The sequence below is a fragment of the Diospyros lotus genome, chromosome 13, assembly GCF_014633365.1.
Source record: "Diospyros lotus cultivar Yz01 chromosome 13, ASM1463336v1, whole genome shotgun sequence".
Classification (NCBI taxonomy): Eukaryota; Viridiplantae; Streptophyta; class Magnoliopsida; order Ericales; family Ebenaceae; genus Diospyros; species Diospyros lotus.
The window spans coordinates 27,286,366-27,307,514 of NC_068350.1; the positions used below are offsets into that span (position 1 = coordinate 27,286,366).

At 41.3% G+C, this 21,149-nt stretch overlaps 1 protein-coding gene across 1 annotated transcript; it reads left to right on the forward strand.

The window, feature by feature from the left end:
* Positions 1-1,356: 1,356 nt before the first annotated feature.
* LOC127788163 (uncharacterized) lies at positions 1,357-4,049 on the forward strand. Its single transcript, XM_052316275.1, has 3 exons — positions 1,357-2,595; positions 2,781-2,897; positions 3,006-4,049. Exons 1-3 carry the CDS (start codon positions 1,357-1,359, stop codon positions 4,047-4,049), a joined length of 2,400 nt encoding a protein of 799 aa, XP_052172235.1.
* The last annotated feature ends 17,100 nt before the right edge of the window (positions 4,050-21,149 follow it).

A 21,149-nucleotide genomic window follows, 5' to 3' on the forward strand; every position in this document is an offset into this window, starting at 1 on the left:
TTTAATCAAGTTTTGGAATTAGGTTCATCGTAGTATTTAATTATGTGTGATACGAAAAAATGTAGAGTGCTTGTAAGCTATTGTCGATGTTTGAAATTGGTCGACGGTGACTCGTTGGCCCGTTCTGGCGTGGTGGATTCGAGGGAGAGAAAACAAGGTGATTGATTCAACGCCTTGACCCACCGACCCTTCCCTACAAGGTACTTCGATGCCCAAGTCAGTGTGCAAGGTATTTGTCCCCTCTGGCGATGGTGCGTTAGCATCGGGTTCGTCCCACCTCGGTCACCCAGAGGGTGACTAAGAGGCTCACAAGTGTGGCGGGACTCTTGGTTGTCGAAGGGCGATAGCTTGAGCTAACCTATGGTTGTGGGCCCATGATGACACGATGTGTGTAATACCCCAAGAGCCCAGAGGATGGTAGTATATATTGAGAATAAGTAAGGAAGGAAACAACATCGGCTAGATACCTTTTGGGCTGAATGTAAGCAAAAAAATCCCAAGTTAAGCGTAGTTGACCTGGGGTAATTCAAGGATGGGTGACCCCCCTGGGAAGTTCGCGTAGGCCCATCAGGGTAAGTTATCCTGGACCTTCCTATCGCTCGATGCGGGGTGTTACAAAAATGTGTCAACATTTGACACTGTCTATGGGAACCCCCTTAGCCGAACTATCCTTTGTCACCCCTGAGACGGTTCACGCCCACGAGCGCCATCGCACTTAGGGGGGGAGGCTCTGGCGGTGGTGCATTAGCACTGAGTTCATCCCACCTCGGTCGCCCAAAGGGCGACTGCCTAGAGGGTGACTGAGAGGCTCACAAGTGTGGCGGGACTTCTAGTCGTCGAAAGGCGGTAGCTTGAGCTAACCTGTGGTTGTGGGCCCATGATGACATGATGTGTGTAATACCCCAAGAGACCAGAGAAAGGTAGTATATATCGAGAATAAGTAAGGAATGAAATAACACCAACTGGATACCTTTTGGGATGAATGCAAGCAAAGAACTCACAAGTTAAGCATGGTTGACCTGGGGAAATCCAAGTCTTTGCCTTAGAGGTTCGTGACACGCCCGGCTCGGACAGCAGCCCGGGAGTTTCGCAACTGGCGAAAGTTCTCGGCATCCCGATAGTAAAAAGAAGCATGTTGCGCCAAGTGAGGCACCAGCCAAGCCAACATGAGCCAAAGTGTTCTTCACACTTTCGATTTCTTTCTTCTATCCTGTGATAGTTAGGCAAAAATCAACCTTTTGGGAACTAGGGCATCCATCATTGGTGCTCTCGTTGAGAGTCTGCCCACAGTCTCTTTTCGAAGCTCGATGCTTGGAAGACGTTCTCAAAAGTTGTCTATCCAACGGTCATCCAACAATGGCGAGAGGACAGACGCACAAGGATCGTATTAAGAATTTGGAGAACATGGCCAACACCATGGATGAAAAATTCTCACGATTGGAGCGAACTCTACAAAATCTGACCATCCTGGTGGAGCAGCAACAGCAACAGGCGCCAAGGCGCAGTAGTAGCCGTTCATCTTCCCACAGAAGGCGATCTACTGTATCAGCAAGCCAAAGGTCTGAATACGACTCTGATGGTGGATTTGAGATAGACGGACGAGGCAGCAATTGGAATCCCACAGGCACCAACCGGCCAGCGTTTAAACCGCGCCTACAATTTCCCACATTTTCTGGTGAGGATCCTATCTCTTGGTTCAATCGGGCCAATTTATTTTTCATGTCACAAAAGATGAGCCTCAAGGAAAAGGTGGAGTATGCCGCCTATTACCTTGAGGGCGAGGCGAGCCATTGGTGGCAGTGGCTGTCAGGCACCTATGAGAGCCAAGGCAAAAGCATTTGTTGGAAGGATTTCGAACAGGAGGTACGCACTCATTTTGGCCCTACAGGCTTTGTGGATTATAATGAAGTCCTGTCAGAGATGCGCCAGACAGGATCCTTGAGGGACTACCAGCGGGAATTCGAAAGGGTGGCCACACAAGTTGATGATTGGCCAGAGAAAGCCTTGATCAGGGCGTTCATTGGGGGCCTATTTCCGAACATCGTTACAGAAGTCAAGCTTCACCGACCCACCACTATGCGCCAGGCAATTGATATTACTCGGCTGAAAGATGATCAACTGCGCACCACGCGCAAGGCAATGGCATACAAAGGGCCTGCCATGGCCGAATCCAGTTCTGGGGCACCCAAGCCTAAGTCACCGCTTGTGCCACAACCCACAACCAGCAAGCGCATACCACTAGGCGTCAAGCGCCTATCATGGGTTGAGATGCAAAAGAGGTGCGAGCAGGGCCTCTGTTTCAACTGTAATGAGAAATTCACCCCAAGCCACAAGTGCAAGGTGGCCCAATCTTTTCTGATCGAAGCAAAAGACCCACAAAAGAAGGAGAAAAACGAAGAGTCAGACCCACAAATGTCCTTTAACATGCCTGCAGCCAACAGCGGGATAGAGGCTGAGGATCTGCCAGAGGTGTCCCTTCATGTGCTGGTAGGATCCATGGGGCCACAAATGATGCGGGTGACAGCGATGCTCAAGGGCAAAGTTGCTAGCCTGCTGATTGATAACAGCTCGACCCACAACTTCATCAGCACTAAAGTAGCCCACAAGCTATAGATCCCGACTACCACCATTGAGCCATTCGAGGTGCGAGTTGCTAGCAGGGAGTGTCTGGCATGCACACAGCAGTGCATGGTAGTAAGTCTTAAAATCCAACACATCTATGTTACTGTAGATTTATATGTCATACCTTTGCTAGAGTAGACATAGTGCTGGGTGTGCAGTGGTTGGCCCAATTGGGCAAAGTTGTCTTTGATTACAAGCAGATGTCCATGGAGTTCACCCTAGGGGGTCGACAGGTTCGTCTATCAATGCAGCAGGGTACTGCTACAGCAGTAAAGGTGAATGTGGTGCAGAAACTAATTAGGGCTAGCAGTGAGTGCTATGCTATATAGATAGCATCACAGCCATGCGCATCCGAAAGATTTCAATCCACTGATGTACCGCAGCTACCCACAGATGTTCAGGCGGTCTTGGTCAAATTTCCCAAAGTGGTGCAGGAGCCCACAAACCTGCCACCAAGTCGGCCTTTCAATCATCACATCCCACTATTAGATGAGCAACCCATCAACGTTGCTCCTTATCGTTATGCCCATCATCAGAAAGCAGAAATTGAGAAGCAAGTCAAGGAGATGCTGCAGAAAAATTTGATACGGCCCAGCACTAGTCCATTTTCATCACTAGTTTTGTTAGTTAAGAAGAAGGATGGGACATGGCACTTCTGTACAGATTACCGAGCACTCAACAAGGCCACAATCAAGGATAGATTTTCGATTCCAGCTATTAATGACATGCTAGATGAACTAGCAGGATCCACCATTTTCACCAAGTTAGACTTGCGGGCAGGCTATCATCAAATCAGGATGCACATGGGAGACATACACAAGACAACATTTCGCACGCATCATGGGCATTACGAGTACATGGTCATGCCCTTTGGCCTGTGCAACGCACCATCAACTTTTCAGGAGGCCATGAATCATATTTTCCAACACATGCTACGTAAGTTTGTGCTAGTATTTTTCGATGACATCCTGGTTTATTCGAAGACTAGGGACCAGCACTTGGAGCAAGTCTTGAGCATACTGGCCCGAGAGAGTTTTTACATCAAGCTGTCCAAGTGTGCTTTTGGGCAGACGGAGTTGATGTACTTGGGGCACAAGATCTGCCCTGAAGGTGTCAAGGTAGAGCCACACAAGATTATTGCCATTCAGTCTTGGCCAAAATCGAAGAATGTTTCCCAACTGCACGGATTTTTGGGCCTTATAGGCTACTACAGGAAGTTTCTGCAGCATTATGGGGCCAATGCTAGGCCATTGACGCAGCTACTCAAGAAAGACAAGTTCCAATGGACAGACGATGCTAACCATGCCTTTGCAGCATTGAAGCAAGCCATGACGTGCACTCTCGTCTTGGCTATGCTAGATTTTGCACAGCAGTTCGAGATTCACACTGATGCCAGCAACATTGGTATATTGGTGCAGCAAGGATGACCAGTAACCTTCCTCAGCAAATCGCTTGGCCTAGCCAAAACCACATGGTCTGCCCACGCCAAGGAGATGTTGGCAGTTATTGAGGCAGTGAGGGTATGGAGACCCTACCTGTTGGGGCAACGATTCAAAATTGTGACCGACCAGCAGCCTTTAAGGCATCTATTGGAGCAGTGCATAGTGACCCCAGGCCAGCAGAAATGGGTGGCAAAGCTGATGGGGTACAACTATGAAATTTTTTATCGATTAGGGGCGCAGAACAAGGTTGTTGATACCTTGTCTAGATGAGATGATAACCCTTAGCTACTACCTATCACAGGGCTAAATTAGGCAATTTGGAAACATATCAAAGATGCATTAGCCACTGACCAGCGCAGTCAGGATTTGATTGAGGCCAACAAAGACAGCGAGACAGTCAGTGACTACGAGTATCACAACGGGCTACTGTTGTACCGACGGAAAGCTTACGTGCCAGATGCTAACGATCTGCGCACCATCCTTGTGCAACACTTCCATAACTCAAGGGAATGAGGACATTCCGGAGTATACCGCACTTGGCAGCAACTCAATCGACTTTTCCATTGGGAAGGCATGAAGCAACAGGTTGCCAAGCATGTGGCAGAGTGTGACACTTGCCAGCACGCCAAGAGTGACTCGACTCAACCTAGTGGCTTATTGCAACCATTGCCCATGCCAGAGTAGATTTGGGAAGACCTGAGTATGGACTTTGTGAAGGGACTGCCAAAGTCACAAGGGTACTCTTCTATACTTGTCGTGGTTGACAGACTTAGCAAGTATGCCCACTTTATACCCCTCGTGCACCCCTTCACTACACAGTCTGTTGCAAGAGTATTCATGCAAACAGTGGTCCGCTTGCACGGCCTACCTCGAACCATCGTGACAGATAGGGACAAAATTTTCACTAGCCATTTCTAGAAGGAGCTCTTCAAGACAATGGGGACCAAACTATCAGCAAGCTCTTCTTATCACCCACAAACCGACTGTCAAACAGAGGTAACCAACCAAACCTTGGAGCAGTACTTGAGGTGCTTTTCACAAAGTAACCCGCACACATGGGCCGATCGAAGCGCATGGGTAGAATACTAGTATAACACCTCTTACCATCAGTCTTTGGGCCGCAGCCCATTTGAGGAGTGTATGGGCGAGCACCACCTACATTGGTGTCTTACACACTGCAGTCTTCCAAGATGGACACTGTGGACCTAGAGCTAGTAGATCAAGATGAGCTACTAGAGGAGCTGAAAGCCTACTTGTCCAAGGCGCAGACCCGAATGAAGAATTACTATGACTAGGGGCTATAAGACCGACATTTCCAAGAAGCAGACCTGGTTTATATTAGGCTGCTACCATGAAGGCAAAAAAGCGTCACACTTGCAGCCAAGATGAAGCTTGGGTATCGCTATTACGGGCCTTACAAGATTTTGAAGAAGATTGGGAAGGTTGCATACAAGTTGGATTTGCCAGCTGATACTCGAGTCCATCCAGTATTTCATGTTTCCCAACTAAAGCGCAAAGTAAGCCACTTAACCGATGTGGTGCATGACTTGTCAGAGCTTAACGAAGACACTACACTACTAGTCCAGCCCTTGCAGGTCCTAGACTATCGTGTGGTCAAGAAGAACCGGAAGAAGACACCCGAGGCATTGGTTCAGTGGGAGAACATGTCACCAGAGGAAGAAACTTGGGAGTCAACCGAGTACTTGGCCTACCAGTTTCCGTATCGACATCTTGAGGACAAGATGTTTCCAAAGGGGCGGGGAATGTTAGGATCTCAAGTCTCTGCCTTAGAGGTTCGTGACACGCCCAGCTCGAACAGTAGCCCGGGAGTTGGCGCAACTGGAGAAAGTTCTCAGCATCCCGATAGCAAAGAGAAGCATGTTGCGCCAAGTGAGGCACTAGCCTACCAACCAATGGACCAGCTAAGCCAACATAAGCCATTTCAGGCCTTAGCAAACAATCAGCCTGCAGACTCAACCCACAATGCAGCCACTCAAGGCCAGCCTAACCCAGCAAGATGAAGCCCACCAGACTAGGCCCATCACAAGCCTAGTCCAGCAGGCCCTTTTCGTCTAGCCCATCAGATGGAGACCAAGAGCCAAGTCAATTCACTTGATCTGGCTCCTTTATTAGATACATAATTATTTCCTTTAATTGCTTTCTTTAATTTTCAGCATTGATGTATCTTTTAATTGCCAGCATTCATGTAGATGCTTAAGTTACATTCTCAGCATTCATGTACTTAGCATCCAGAGGGTCAGAGACAGCCTATTATAAAAGTCTTTGATCTGCCTTCATTTGAGAACTTTTGATCAATTCAAAAACGAAATTGCCAAAGTGTTCTTCACACTTTCGATTTCTTTCTTCTATCCTGTGATAGTTAGGCAGAAATCAACCTTCCGGGAACTAGGGCATCCATCAGATGGTCCATTAAAGAAACTTTAGGGTTATGTTTCCTTTTCTCCTCTAGCATTTAGTTTTCAATTTAAATTAAAAACTATGATTGTTTACACGAACTTTCATAGAGTTATTGGAGAGAGGGAGGAAATATCTAGTCAGAACATGTGAATATTCTAGTGTTGATTTAATCTATTAGTGTTCACTAACAAATCCTTCAAGAGGAGATTTAGATGGTTTTTGATTATGAAATTTCTTTATTTTTCTTTTAATTATATGTTCTATTTTTAATATTAAATAACAAATTATATCCAACAAGCCATTTCTTTTGTAACAGCTAAACTAATATTTAAGAATAACTTAATTTTTCAAGTCTCACCACAACTTCCTCCCTACTTGTATTTGTACTAAACATTTTATGTATTGGGTTTTCATCAATTTGCTCAATTTAAATTTTTTGTTTTTAAGGGTTCTTTTATGATTCATATTCTTGGTGTTAACTAACTAAGCATGCATGAATGGGTAAATAAGATAGAGATTTGCTAATCAACTTCCTAAAATAACACATACAACTCCAATATATCCCAATATTCTTTTGTACATAATTAAGAGTTCATAATAAATAATGCCGAGTTAGGTCAAACCGAATCCACCTCACCTATACAAATTTGTGGTTCGTATCAAAAATCATACACTAAAAAAAAATTAATTATCGAGAACACTAGTAATTATAAAAATTTCCCGATTAGATATCTTGACAACAACATATATTATGAGAACATCATAAACTATATCCTCATGTCCCTAAAAATTTGACACTTCAAATGGTACAAGTAATTGTCAACAATAATGTGGTCGCAAGGACCACTTGTCCATATCATGCCCGAAAATTGTGAATAAGAAATGTGATTAAAAAGGGAATTATTTGGTTACCTCATGGCTTTTCAATCCATTCATCCTTTGCCAATATTGGGGGCACTTGTCAACACTATTAAATTAATAGAGTTTTGTTTTTCTAATATATTTTAATTTTATGCATATTGGCCGACGACACAAGAGTTGACTAAAATAAAATTGTACTGTTCTTTTTTAAATAGAAGGAAATGGATGGTTTAGTACGTGCACTATATCTTTAGTCAAATAAGATTTATATTAAAATATAATTAAGAATATTTTTGTAAATTATGATAGAAATAATTAGGAGACCGGCCGGTAGCACTAAACTAATTAAAGACAAGTATATAAGAAAAAATGGAGTCGGGATCGAACATTTTACACTGATATATATACTTGGTTAATTAGACATTTTTCATTCTTGGAGTTATCAAATAATATCCAAAGAACTAAAATAAAAAAAATAAAAAAAAACTATCATTTTTGACGATTATAATAATTCACTCAGTTACCCATGTAATCAAATTTAAAGATTTTTTATAGTTGTGGATAATGTTTTTTAGTTTTCTATTTATACTTTTTTAATTTTTATTCATAAAAGTTTAAAGGTGCATTAAAATGTTAGAAGTATAGGAAACTAGTTTTCAATCTAAAAAATTAAAATAAATTTTCAAGAAAGGAGATTTCTTTTATGTAATTTGTGTTAAAAGAAGGAAATGGAGATGATTTGAGAAAATTTTATGAAAATTCATGGGAATTTGAAAAACTCATTTTAGGAGTTGTCCAAATTCATTCAACTTTCGAGAGTTACTATTTCAAAACTCTATTTTCTATTTAAAATTTTTTGATATTTGAACAAGTTTATAATTTTATTTTTTTTTGTAGAGTAATTTTTTGAAAAGGAAAACTATTTTGTCTCAACTAAAAACCCTTTAGATTTTCTGTAACCTATTTATTTTTAGAATTCTAACATCGACGATAATTTCTGTAACACCCCAAAAGTCCAGAGAAAGGTAGGTAAGAAAGAAAACAATATTAACTGGATACCTTTTGAGTTGAACGAAGGCAAAGAACTTCTGAATTAAGCGTGTTTGAACTGGGAAAGCTCAAGGATGGGTGACCCCTTAGAAATTTTGTGTAGACCCATCAGAGTAAGTTATTCCGATCATTTCTATCGCTCGATGCGATATGTTATAATATATTTCACCTCTTGCAACACAAATATATCAATTTGACTAATTAAATTTTACTTTTACGAATTCACTAATCAAACTTATTAAGTTGTTACAATGATAAAATATCATTACAAATCGTTGATCTTAAATGGTGACGAATGAATTAGACAAAAATAATAGATGACATGAACAACGGTTTTTAATTGATAAATTGTTGAAAAAATCAAATCGAATACTAAGAAAATTTTAAATGCGAACCGATGAATCATAAGTAACTAAAAGTCACATCATCTTTCCTTACATACAATCCAACGTCAAGTTATCATTTAATAATATCGGCTAATAATTTTTAATAACATTTTATAATTATAATGAAATGCAAAGTTTAATTAATGAATTATTAAAATTAAAAATTTAATAATTTTGTATAATTCACTCTTTCTTTTTGTCATCTTTCGTTTATGCTATTAAAGTTGATAAATGGCTCTGAAAAAAGAAGGTGATAGATGTGAGAAATATGTTTGGAACACTTGGAATCTTAGGCATGGGGAGATGAATTATATTGAAATATTATATATATATATATATATACACACATACGCATTCTATTACATAAGTAAACGTGTTATATATGAAAGTCTCTTGATTAACCATCAAAGTCTATTTTATTTAAAATGTAAACTATTATTATCATACGTTGTTTAATAAATTCTTATTTAAAAGATAGATAGGTAACGCACGCCATTCTTAAAGGTTGGAATCCCGTCGACGGCTGAATGGCCGGCTAACTGTTACACGTGGCACGATCAACAACTACAGGTATGAAAGCGAAACATATCTATTTATTTTAGGTCTGGTTGCGTCAATTCGTTTACTAGTATAATGACACGTGTAAACATGCATCACTGGGATTGTATATATATATATACATTATTTTAATTAATAATTGAAGGAGCCCCGCTAATGATGTCATCAGCTTTTGATAATAATAATGGAGTAATAAAATAATTTTTAAAGCAATAATTGAAAGACTATGAGGTGAGAATCCTTGGTTTTATCGATAATCAAGATTCAATAGTTTTTTGTTTTTGGGGCATAAGTTAAGTGATTGAATTACGATAAAATAAAATTTACATCAATAGGTCGTGAGTTCGATTTTTATCTTGTGTAGTGAAACAAAATCTTTATTTATAATTTACTTGAACACAAGAGACTGCATAAGAACGATAATCCTAAGATTCAAACAATTTTCTTCTTCATGGACAAGGATACACTGATGCAGATACCACGCGACACCAACACAAGAAATTATTAAAATTAAAAAATTACCACATATGACATGACAATATATATATTTTTATACACACATATTATATTATTATTATTTCTATATAATTATAAAATAGTATAATTCATAAATTAAAATTCTATACAATTATACAGATAATTAAAATAGTTATAAAATAGTCTATCATTAAATTTGCATGATAATTTAAAATACAAACTATTTTTTTTAAAAAAAATTACCCAAACTTTCTATAAAAACTTTTAAAAAAATTCGATGTCAAACGTTGGACATGCTCGAACACATAAATCTGTAATTTTCTTTTTTTTAAAAAAATCACACGTTGGACATGCTCGAAGCTATGTGGACCATTGTGTCTGTGGCCGTGTTGAACACAATATGGACACAAACAAAACCCCTTTTTCAAACGTGTCTCATGCTACTTGGGCTATCTCTTAGTGAGAAAGATATGTCAAGTGTTTATATTGGGATTCTTATCCATAAGTATATGAGAAAATATTTGTTATTGTAAAAATATAATAATAAATTTATTTAATAAAAAATATAGTTGTCAAGCCATCTAAGCCTTTTTTAAAATGGGTGTCTGTCTATTTATAGAGAGGTATTGAGTAATTTCAAGTAATTTAGCATTAGAATTCTTATATATAATATTTATCTTGACTTTTTCCTAATCTTGTTAGGATCAGAATTCTTTCGGTTAATATCTATCTCTTATAGATGATATTTATTTTTTTAGAGAAATTTTCAGATATTGGAGTTATATAGTTTGTGCGTTGTGTGATATCCCTTCTGTGTGTTAGGAAATTTATACCTTTTAGTCCAAAATTTATATCTTTATGTTTTTTAATAAAAAAAAATTTATGACACAACAACATTAAATTTACAGAAAAGAAAGAACTCTCTTCAGTTGTAAAAAAAAAAAAAAAAATTGAATTTGTTAGTTGTGTTCATTTTTTTATTTTGATTTTCTATTAAAAGCATGTTTAATCGTTGAAAATAAAAAATTATAAAGTCTAAAGTATAAGGGCTTTACAAGGTTCTTGTTTTCTAAATTTTAGATGAAAAAGGAAAATACCTTTAGATGCTTCCAAAACTAGATAAATATAGACTTAGTTTTTTTTTTTTTTTTTTTCAAAACTGGATAGGTTTTAAAGAAATAGAAAAGATATTATAATATATATATATATATATATAACTGAAGGCACCCTAAGGGTTATTTGATTTTATTACTAGTTTTTAAACTTTTGCTTTATTTGTTTGTGTTTGTCTTCTTTTTTTTTTATTTTTTATTTTGATAAAAACAAAACACTAAATGGTGTATTTGATAGCATTTAGGTGGAAAAGAAAGTGTATTCCAACTTACATGGAAAACAAAAATCATTTCCCCCTAGATGAAATTTTTCATGGAAAAGAGCCAAAAACAAGCTTTAATGGTTGTACCATAGAATTCAATTCCATGGAAAACGTAGTGTGTCAAACACCCAAAATGGAATTCAATTTCTTGGATGGGACATTTTCTATGCATTTTTCATATTATCAAACACACCCTAACATTACCCTTGATAATTTATTGTTTTAAAAATTTTGAAAATAAAAATTTAAAAAATATCCATCCCTATAAAAATTATTAGTTGGTCACATCTTAAAAGGGCATCTTGGGCTTACTAAACGAGGCAGCAAATGTAGCATCTATGGTACCCAAGTAGCTCTTAAAGTGCTTGTTTCAAATCAAGTGAAGTGAACTCCATTTCGTTCCTTTGAATTTTTGTATGCTTGCTTTTGCGTAAATCTTTGAATGCATTATTATGTTTCTAGATTTGAAAAGAATTTTCAGAATATTGCACTATGAATTGTGTTAGTGTTGCATTAATATATCAAATGACATACTTTTTAATGTTCGACAAAGGAGGGAGAATGATATACTCTTGAAAAATCTATGTGAATATATATTTTTAGTGTTGCCCATGGGGAGATGAGAAAATGTGTTGTTGTTGGGATGGAAGAATATTGCATCTTGAGTCTTTGGGAACCTATAAGATGCACTTAAGGGGTCTCAAGGAGCCTATAAGATAGATGCTAGTAAGAGGGCTTAGCGTGTTTTTTTCTTATGTAAGTATTTTGATGTTTAAGTTAATTCAATTGTGTTATATTTAGAGGTGTTATGAGTATTTCTCGCTCTACTCCATGTGGACTGGACTTGATTCAGTGGATTGGCTCAACCGCTTAAGATCTACTAGACGTCAAGCTGAGTTCGTTAAAGCAAGCTCGCACGGTGCTAGGGCCCAGGCTCAAACGATGGGACCGAGCGAGCTCTCGGCAATGCCCCTAACTTATCAACGTATTCGGGCGAGCTCCCAGCAATCCTTGTAGCTCGTCGGCTCAGCCAATCAGCTCGCATAACAGAAGGGACGTATGCCGCAGTATATCAACAGGCCGAGGGCCGCCTTAGCTGAACCATTTAGGCCCATTTCCTTGGCCAATTTCACCGGCCCATGTCGGTCCCATTTAGGCCCCTTCGCTACAACATCATTATAGCCGCGTTTGGGTTTCCGCGCGTTCACCTCAAATCCCATCCTCATTAATGACGGATCCCATCCACATTAATGAGGGTCTCGTCAACGTCTTGCTGCTGCATGAACATCCTCGCCGACGCCGGCTATTCTATCCCATCGTCTGTATATGTACAACGCATGCGGGAAGGCATGCCCTCATATATATATTAGTCATCTCTTCTGAGAGCCATGATATGTTTTTCTTTATTCCACAAACGAATACCTTGCACACTTACTTGCTCGCTCACTGACTTGGGCATCGGAGTACTTTGCAAGGAAGGGTCGGCAGGTTAAGGTGTTGAACCAAGCATCCTATTTTCTCTCCCTCGAATCCATCGCACTAGAATGGGCCAACTGATCACCGTCGATCAATTCCGAACGTTGACATTTTGGCGCTAGAAAGAGGGCCCGCTCTAATCGACATCAAATGCCGAAGACAAGAAATATGAGAGGTTCTGAAGTAATGACCAACTGACTTGTGAATCATGCTAACCGACTGCCAAAAATCCCACAAGCTGCGGGAGTTGTGGCATTTACTTCCGTGCCTCATCCGACAGGATCTATCCCTGGAGTCCTCGCGTGGTGTTCCTATCTACCCGTGGCTCCTACTCCTGGCGCGGAAGTGACCCAGACCTGGCAACAACATCAAGAAACATTGGAGAACAATATCATGCAGCATGTTAACGTGGTTAAGGTGTTAGCACAAACTCAAGCCTAGACAGCACAAGCGCAAAGGGGGGCTTCTCGACCTCCAGGCGAAGGGCCCCCTCTAGAGGAAAGAGGAGTCGAAAGGGATTCATGGCAAGCTGGATTGGTTCGCTCCTCCAACCTACACTCTTAGAGGATGAAAGGATGATAGCGCCACAATGAGGAGCTGGGGGTGCACCTCGCCAAACGAAGGGCCAGTGTGAGCCCTTGTAGAAATCGATATGAAGGCAGTCATGGAGGAAGTCGCCAACTTGAGAATCCGCGACTTGGGGATTCCTCGATCAGGATCAGCAGTAGTCACGCTGCCCACCACTACTCCCATGATCGTGAGAATAGGGGGCGACCTCCCCCGCGGGACCACTACCACTCAGAGCATGGCACCGCATGAAAAAATTAGCCCCCCCATCGGACGGTCAGCGAACCAGGACCCAATGGTAGGGGAATTACTATTGAGAATCCAATAGCTGGAGGCAAGACATGGGGCACGTAACTGGAGGGAAATCCACGAAGAGATGACCCCATTTTCCAGGGAAATCGAGTTGGAGCCCTTTCCCTGCAGATTTAAGGTCTCCAGTATCCCTCAATACAATGAGGACAACGACCCCTACGACCACCTGGATGCCTTCAATGTCCAGATGGACCTGTAAACTTCCAGCTCATTAGCGAAATGCCGAGCTTTCCCTGTGACCCTTGGGGACATACCCCAGGCATGGTTGAGAAGGCTCCACCCCCGCAGTATTTGTAGTTGGGAGGAGTGCCAAAAGAAATTTATAGACCAATACGGGTCGCTCCGAAGGCAGCTCGCCCCAACATGCCACCTCGTTACGGTGTTCCAATGGTTTGGCGAGTCTTTGAAAGATTATATAGAGAGGTTCAGGCGCGAATTCAATAATGTGGAGAGCCCCTCCGATGAAAGTATCTTGACCACGATCTCCGTCAGGCTTCAAAAGGATGGGAAGCTCTATGAAAGCATTTACAAGTCCCCAGTCAAAGACCTCGGCGAGTTTTATGAGCGAGCTACAAAGGAGGTCCGATGGGAGGAAGCTTTTGGCCTGAAAAAATCAAGCGACCAGAAAAAAGGGGGAGAACACACCGGCCAAAATAAGAAGAGAAGTGACGAGGACACTCGCAAGGAAGGCCGAGGATGAATCCCTAACGATCAGACTACCAAGAAAGCAAGAGATGGGCAGGGAGTGGAACGACCTGCACGCAAAGGTCGGTATGAAAGTTATAGTGTCCTATCTGACTCTCAGGACAGGATCTTTGCCACGGAGCGCAACAAAGAAGACTTTGGAAGGCCTAACCCTCTAAGGACTCCCGACAAATATAGAAGCAAGAGAAAATTCTGTGACTATCACAATGAGGCGGAGCACACCACCTCCGAGTGCTGAGAGTTGAGAGATGCAATTGAAGAACTAATTAGGAGAGGTCGACTATGTGATTATGTGGTGCGTCCTAGGGATCAACAGTCCAAATAGCCAGCCCAACCGAGTCCTTACCAAGCTCCCGAGCCAGACCAAACACCTACGGTGAGAACCATCTTTACCATCCATGGAGGGCCTCATATTGCAAGGACCTCTAACAAGTCACACGAGCGGTACGTTTGGGAAGCCGGTCACCTCCTGCTCGTTGGGGATGGCGGCCAGGAAGGATCCTCTAAGAAAGCCAAAATGGATTCAGATGATATCTCTATTACCGAGAATGATTTCAGGGACATGCATTGGCCGTACAATGATGCCCTCGTCATCCGATCTAGGATTGGCAACATAGAGGTGCGAAGGGTCATGGAGAATACAAGCAGCTCAGTAAACGTCATGTATAGGGGATGTTTTGACCAGATGGGACTAGGGGCAGACCAGCTGATAGCCTCTCTAGAGCCGCTGTATGGATTCACTGGCGATGCAGTAATCCCGAAAGGACGTATAAAACTCCCACTAACAGTTGGGGAATCAGGTCTTCAGGCTACAGCAATGGCGAATTTCCTTATCATTGATGGTTCCTCCGCATACAACGTCATCATGGGGAGACCTACCATGAATGACCTGGACCTAGTTGTCTCAACCAAGGCCCTGACCATCAAGTTCCCAACCCCGAATGGGACCGGATGTGTGATGGGCTAACAATATTCAGGAAGACGCTGCTATGAGGAAGCACTGCAAATAGGACTCAAGGGAAAAAAGGTGAATATGGTTTCTGGAGGGGAAGCCCGTGTTACTAGTAGCCGGGGAGTTAGTCACGACCTAGACCCACGCGACGTGGATTGCGACCGAGTTGCCAGCCCGGAAGACGAACTGGAAGATGTTGTAGTCAGTAGCCACGATACTGAAAGGTGCTTCCAGATGGGCAAAAGTCTTCCCCTCGAGGTAAAATCTCAACTGACTGATTTTCTTAAAGCAAATTTAGATGTGTTCGCATGGAACCACGAAGATATGGTGGGAATAGACCCAAATATAATGCAGCACCGACTCAATATCAATCCCAACTATAAGTCGGTTCGTCAGAAGAGGAGACCAATGACGGCTGAGCGTTATATGGCCCTGAAAGAAGAAGTAAACAAGCTTTTGGTTAGCGGATTTATCAGGGAGGCCCATTACCCGACCTGGGTGGCGAACCCAGTCCTGGTGAAGAAGAAGAGTGGAAAGTGGAGGACTTGCATTGACTTCACGGACCTAAACAAAGCCTGCCCAAAAGACAATTTCCCTCTGCCCAGAATTGACCAGCTCGTAGATGCAACAGTTGGCCACCAACTTTTGAGTTTCATGGATGCCTATTCGGGGTACAATCAGATCCCTATGAACCCCGATGAAGAAGAGCATACGTCGTTTATGACGGATCAGGGACTATACTGCTACAAAGTAATGCCCTTCGGACTAAGGAATGTAGGAACGACGTACCAACGACTAGTCAACATGATGTTCAGAGATCTGAACGGGAAAACCATGGAGGTATATGTTGATGATATGCTGGTAAAGTCTAGACAGATCGCTAACCACATCAACGACCTAGAGGAAGCATTCTAGGTCCTGAGGAAGTACCAGATGAAGTTAAATCCACTCAAATGCTCATTCAGCGTGGCTTCTAGGAAGTTCTTGGGATTTATGGTGAACAAAAGGGGGATCAAGGCCAACCCCGAGAAAATTCGAGCTTTACAGGACATGCGATCACCCACCAAGACTAAGGAAGTACAAAGCCTTAACAAACAGGTCGTCGCCTTCAGCAAGTTCGTCTCCAAATCGTCTGATAAGTCTATCCCATTCTTCAATGTTTTGAAGCAAGTAAAAAGTTTCGTATGGACAGAGGAGTGTGAAGATGCTTTCCAGTAGCTGAAAGAGTATATGGGGTGAGCTCCCCTCATGTCAAAGCCAAAGGAAGAGGAGGAATTAATTGTCTACTTGAGAGTGTCTGAATATGCAGTTAGTGCCGCACTAGTGCGAGAAGAAAACCAGGTGCAATACCCGGTATACTATGTCAGCCACAGACTACTCGACGTCGAAACAAGGTACTTTCCCATGGAGAAACTCACATTTTCCCTGGTGGTCGTGTTTAGAAAGTTGCGCCCCTATTTCCAAGCTCATCAGATTGGCATGCTGACCAAACATCCACTAAAGCAAATCTTACAGAAGCCTGACTCATTCGGCCGCCTCCTCAAGTGGGCTATCGAGCTTGCCTAATTCAACATAGAGTATAAGCCAAGGACGGCCATAAAGGGACAAGTACTGGCAGACTTCGTTGCAGAATTCATAGGACCAATGGAAAAGCCCACCCCCTCAATCTCTCCAATTTGGGAGTTATTCATTGATGGTTCTTCTAGCGAGCATGGTTCCGGAGCTAGCGTACTCTTAATAAGCCTGGAAGGACATAAGATTCCCTATGCATTGAGGTTCGAGTTCAGAGCGACCAACAATGAAGCCGAATACGAAGCACTGCTAGTTGGTCTCCACTTAGCAAAGGAAGTCAAGGCAGAGCGATTAAAAATTTTCAGCGATTCCTAACTCGTGGTCTGTCAGGTATAAGGGGAGTATCAGGCAAAAGGCCCAAAGATGGTAGTGTACCTCCAGAGACTTTGGGAGTTGTTCCATCTCTTCGAGGAGTGCGAAGTAAATCAAGTGAAGGATCATGAACGAGGAAACAAAGCATGCAACGGAAGCGTTTTAAAATCAAAAACGTTCCTCGTATTGATAAGAATCTAGGAGACTTACTTTTGCGGCGGATTACCGGACGGAATGGAGCGATGGGAGTTTCTTCGCGTTGTGGAGACGACGGCTGTCCTGCTAGCCTTCGACTTCGTCGCATCAGAACTCAAATGCACCCTTTCGATCTTCCGGAGTATGACTCGAACTCGTGGCCTTTCTTCGGTGAAGAAGAATGAAAAACGACTTAGATGAAAAAACAACTAAAGAGAGATATATATAGGGAGAACCCTAGGGTTAAAACCCTAGTGGGCCAAACCCTAATGGGCCAAGATCTTTTAATTAATTTTCTAATTGGGTTAGCCCAATTAATTAATTAAAAACCCTAATGAACTATTATTTTATTCTAGCCCAATGGACCATTCTGAATAAAATAATTCTCTCTCAATGTGATTCATCCAACAAGCCAAATGTATTAAAAAATACATGAGTTACATCGAGCTACCCCGGGGACCAAAAGACAAATTATTCACGGCTACTAAAATGACCAAAATATCCCTGCTACCTAGTAGCTATATTTTGTCATTCTAAGTGTTCCAATTATCACCATATGGTAACACTGACCCCACGAATAATTTTGCATATGCCATGTCTTTGACCTACTAGTGTAATGACGAAAATACCCCTCTGCGTAACACCCATCATTTAGAAAGGAATAATGTACTAACACCTTTCTAAATGACTTCTACCATCCTTAGATCACTAGTCCAATAATCCGTGACTACTCGAATGTACTTGCTTATCACTGGGAGCTACCCAGAAGCACACACTCTTAAGTCACGTTCCCAGGGCCCTGGATTATTCGATTATTCTTGGACAATCACAAGGGGGTGAATCACAGAAACTATCTTGTATTAGTCTGTCTTAGCTAATTAGAAACCATACTCCCAACTCAAAAGGATATTGATCTTTGACAGACCTCACCTACAATGAATCTAAGAATATAGCTCTAGGTTCACTAGACCACCAACTAATACTCAAGTATTAGAGTACTCGTCCACGTAGTAGCAGTGATAGACTAGCTCCATGATAATTAGTACTTTGTCATTAGCTTCTATCACAGGTCCACTCTACGCATTCCAAATGCGCTTGTACAATTAGAGTAAACGGACTGTTTACTGGCTAAGGCAAGCCATCCTCTATTAGGATCTATTGCACAATGATCTTATCATGATAGAATGCCCAGTTCTATCAAAAGATCAAGAGTTATATTTTCTTGCTTATTAAGTACCCATGATTCATGCTTAACTGTGAAGAACGACCCATCACATGAATCACTTACTTAATAGCATGGACACCTTTCCAACAATTAAATGCAAATAATATATGTGCCATAAACTGAATAAAAGAAACATCATTACCATAAATTAAACAAAACGTGTCTTTAGGGCATACATTTCCAACATCAAGTCCTGCGGAGCCAGAACTCTCACACCGATGCCCTAGCTCGTTTGGCGTCAGTTGGAGATGCAGATTCATTGGGGGCCATCCCCATAGAGTTTCTAACAACACCGAGCACAGAAGGGAAAACTGAGACGTTGACAATTGAGCTAAGGCCAGATTCATGGATGAAGCCAATCATTGACTATTTGCAAAGAGGGCAGTTGCCAAGCGACAAGCTAGAGGTACGACGTACTTGAGCCCGGGCGGCCAGATATTGTATTTGCGATGATGTACTATACAAGCGAGGGTTCTCAGTCCCATTACTTAGATGCATCGACGAGCCTGATTGCCAAGTGGTCCTCATTGAAATCCATGCCGGCCACTGCGGCAACATGCTGGGGGAATATCCTTGGCTCAAAAGGCATTTCTCTAGGGTTTTTACTGGCCTACCATAAAGCGAGACGCTACGGACCTAGTGAGAAAGTGCGACGGATGCCAAAGGTTTGCGAAAGTGCCACGAGCTCCCCCCCGCCTATCTTTAACAAATGAGCAGCCTTTGGCCTTTCGCCATATGGGGCATCGACCTGATCAGGCCAAACTTTCCCTGATTTTCCTAGGATTTCTCCACTTTATGCTACTGCTCGAGCTCCCCAATTTCCCCTCTATTTTTTTACTTGCATTATGCTAGAACTCCCACTGAAAATCGAGCTTAAATAGGAAAAAAGAAAGGTGGCTCAGCATTGGTCGCGTGGCAGCCAGTGGCTGCCCACCGCCTTATCAAAACGGCGTTGTTTTGGGGCGCCCTTAACTGGAAAATTCCAACAAAATTCCACAAATGCATGCGCACACGCCTGCAGGATTGAACTCTCGTCTCCCCAGTTGGCCTCCTTCGCGCACGACTGCCGCTACACGCCTTATTTAATATATATAGGCTTTTAATTAAATTTAAAGTGATTTCACGGCCGTTTCTGAAAATTGCACCTCAGCCCCAATATTTCCAAAAACAATACTCATCCCCCACTTTAATAATTTCACTTACACATTTTAATTTCTCATAATCTATCAATTACACCTTTTTTCATAGGAAAATTCTATCGACAGCCCAGTAAATTACTCTTCACAGCCCACTGTCCCATCGAATCTTACACTACTTTTAAAATATCTATTTTACGCTTCAGCTCACAGCCCACTCTCTCTCTCTTTCTCTCCCGCACATACTCTTTCTATCTCTATGAGATGGTCGCGAGGTGGGTCGACAATGGCAGCCAACCCGTACTCTCTTTCTCCCTCGAATACACAAACACACATACACACAAACACACATAGATATATATATATACACACACAAACACACCTACATATATATTTCCACACACACACAACGCATGGCTGCGGCCATGGCAGTCGCAACCATGGGCGTCCTATATATATATATATATATATACACACAAAAACACACAAATATATATATATTTACACACACACGCACTACCAAGGTTGTTAAAATCGGGATTTTAAGTGGGATCGAAAAAGTGTCCATAAAATCGGATCGTAAAATCGAATCGTAAAATCGTAAGATTTTAGAGATAATTAAAAATACCCTTCAATTTTTGTAAATATATGTTTATAATAACATAATTTTGCAGAAAATAAATTAATATCTTTTAATAACCTGATTATTCCTTATTATAGTTCAAAAGATGATACTTCCAAAATATAGTTCAAAAACTAGCAGGTTGGTATAGGCAATTTAGAGGCAAAATATAGGTAATTTAGAGGTAAAATATAGCTTAAAATTCTTTAGAGGATTCTTTCAACGTCTTCCATTAGATTTATGTTGCATTTTTTTTTTTGATTTAACATTGATTAAATCAAGTAAATCCCCAATTTGAGGTTTGGTGGTCCATTAATTAATTACTTGTTTGTCTTGATTTACTTATGCAATCAATGTTAAATCAAGTAAAAATTATAATTTAAATCAAGTAAATTGAAACTTATGCAATTAATGTTAGATGCTATGTGACATTGGAACTTATACAATCAATGTTAAATCAAGTTCCAATTTAAAGGCAAAATATAACAATTCATTGCATAAGTTCCAATGTCAGATGCTATGTGACATTGAGACGTTGGAAACATCCTCTAAATTGCAACTTAAATCAATGAAGATCTTTGAATCGTAAAATCGTTTGGGAATCTCTAAAGCGTAAAATCGTAAAATCGTATATGTAAAATCGAGATTTTATAGGATTTTATCCTAAATTGGATTTTACATGGGATTTGAATCGTTTAGGGGTCTTCGAATCGTAAAATCGTAAAATCGTACGCGTAAAATCGGGATTTTAACAACTATGCGCACTACATGGCCGCGGCCATGGAAACCTCCGCACCTCGCGATGCAGAGGATTCTCAAACCTCCGCACCTCACGATGCGGGGATTTCTCAAACCTCCACACCTCGCGGTGCGGAGGATTCTCAAA

Bases quoted from the DNA above. Each gene is read 5' to 3' on its own strand.
- LOC127788163 (XM_052316275.1), top strand. From the start codon at position 1,357: ATGGCGAGAGGACAGACGCACAAGGATCGTATTAAGAATTTGGAGAAC. The intron at 2,596-2,780 runs GTAGCCCACAAG...CTGGGTGTGCAG, and splicing joins ACAACTTCATCAGCACTAAA to TGGTTGGCCCAATTGGGCAA. The intron at 2,898-3,005 runs GTGAATGTGGTG...GATGTACCGCAG, and splicing joins GTACTGCTACAGCAGTAAAG to CTACCCACAGATGTTCAGGC.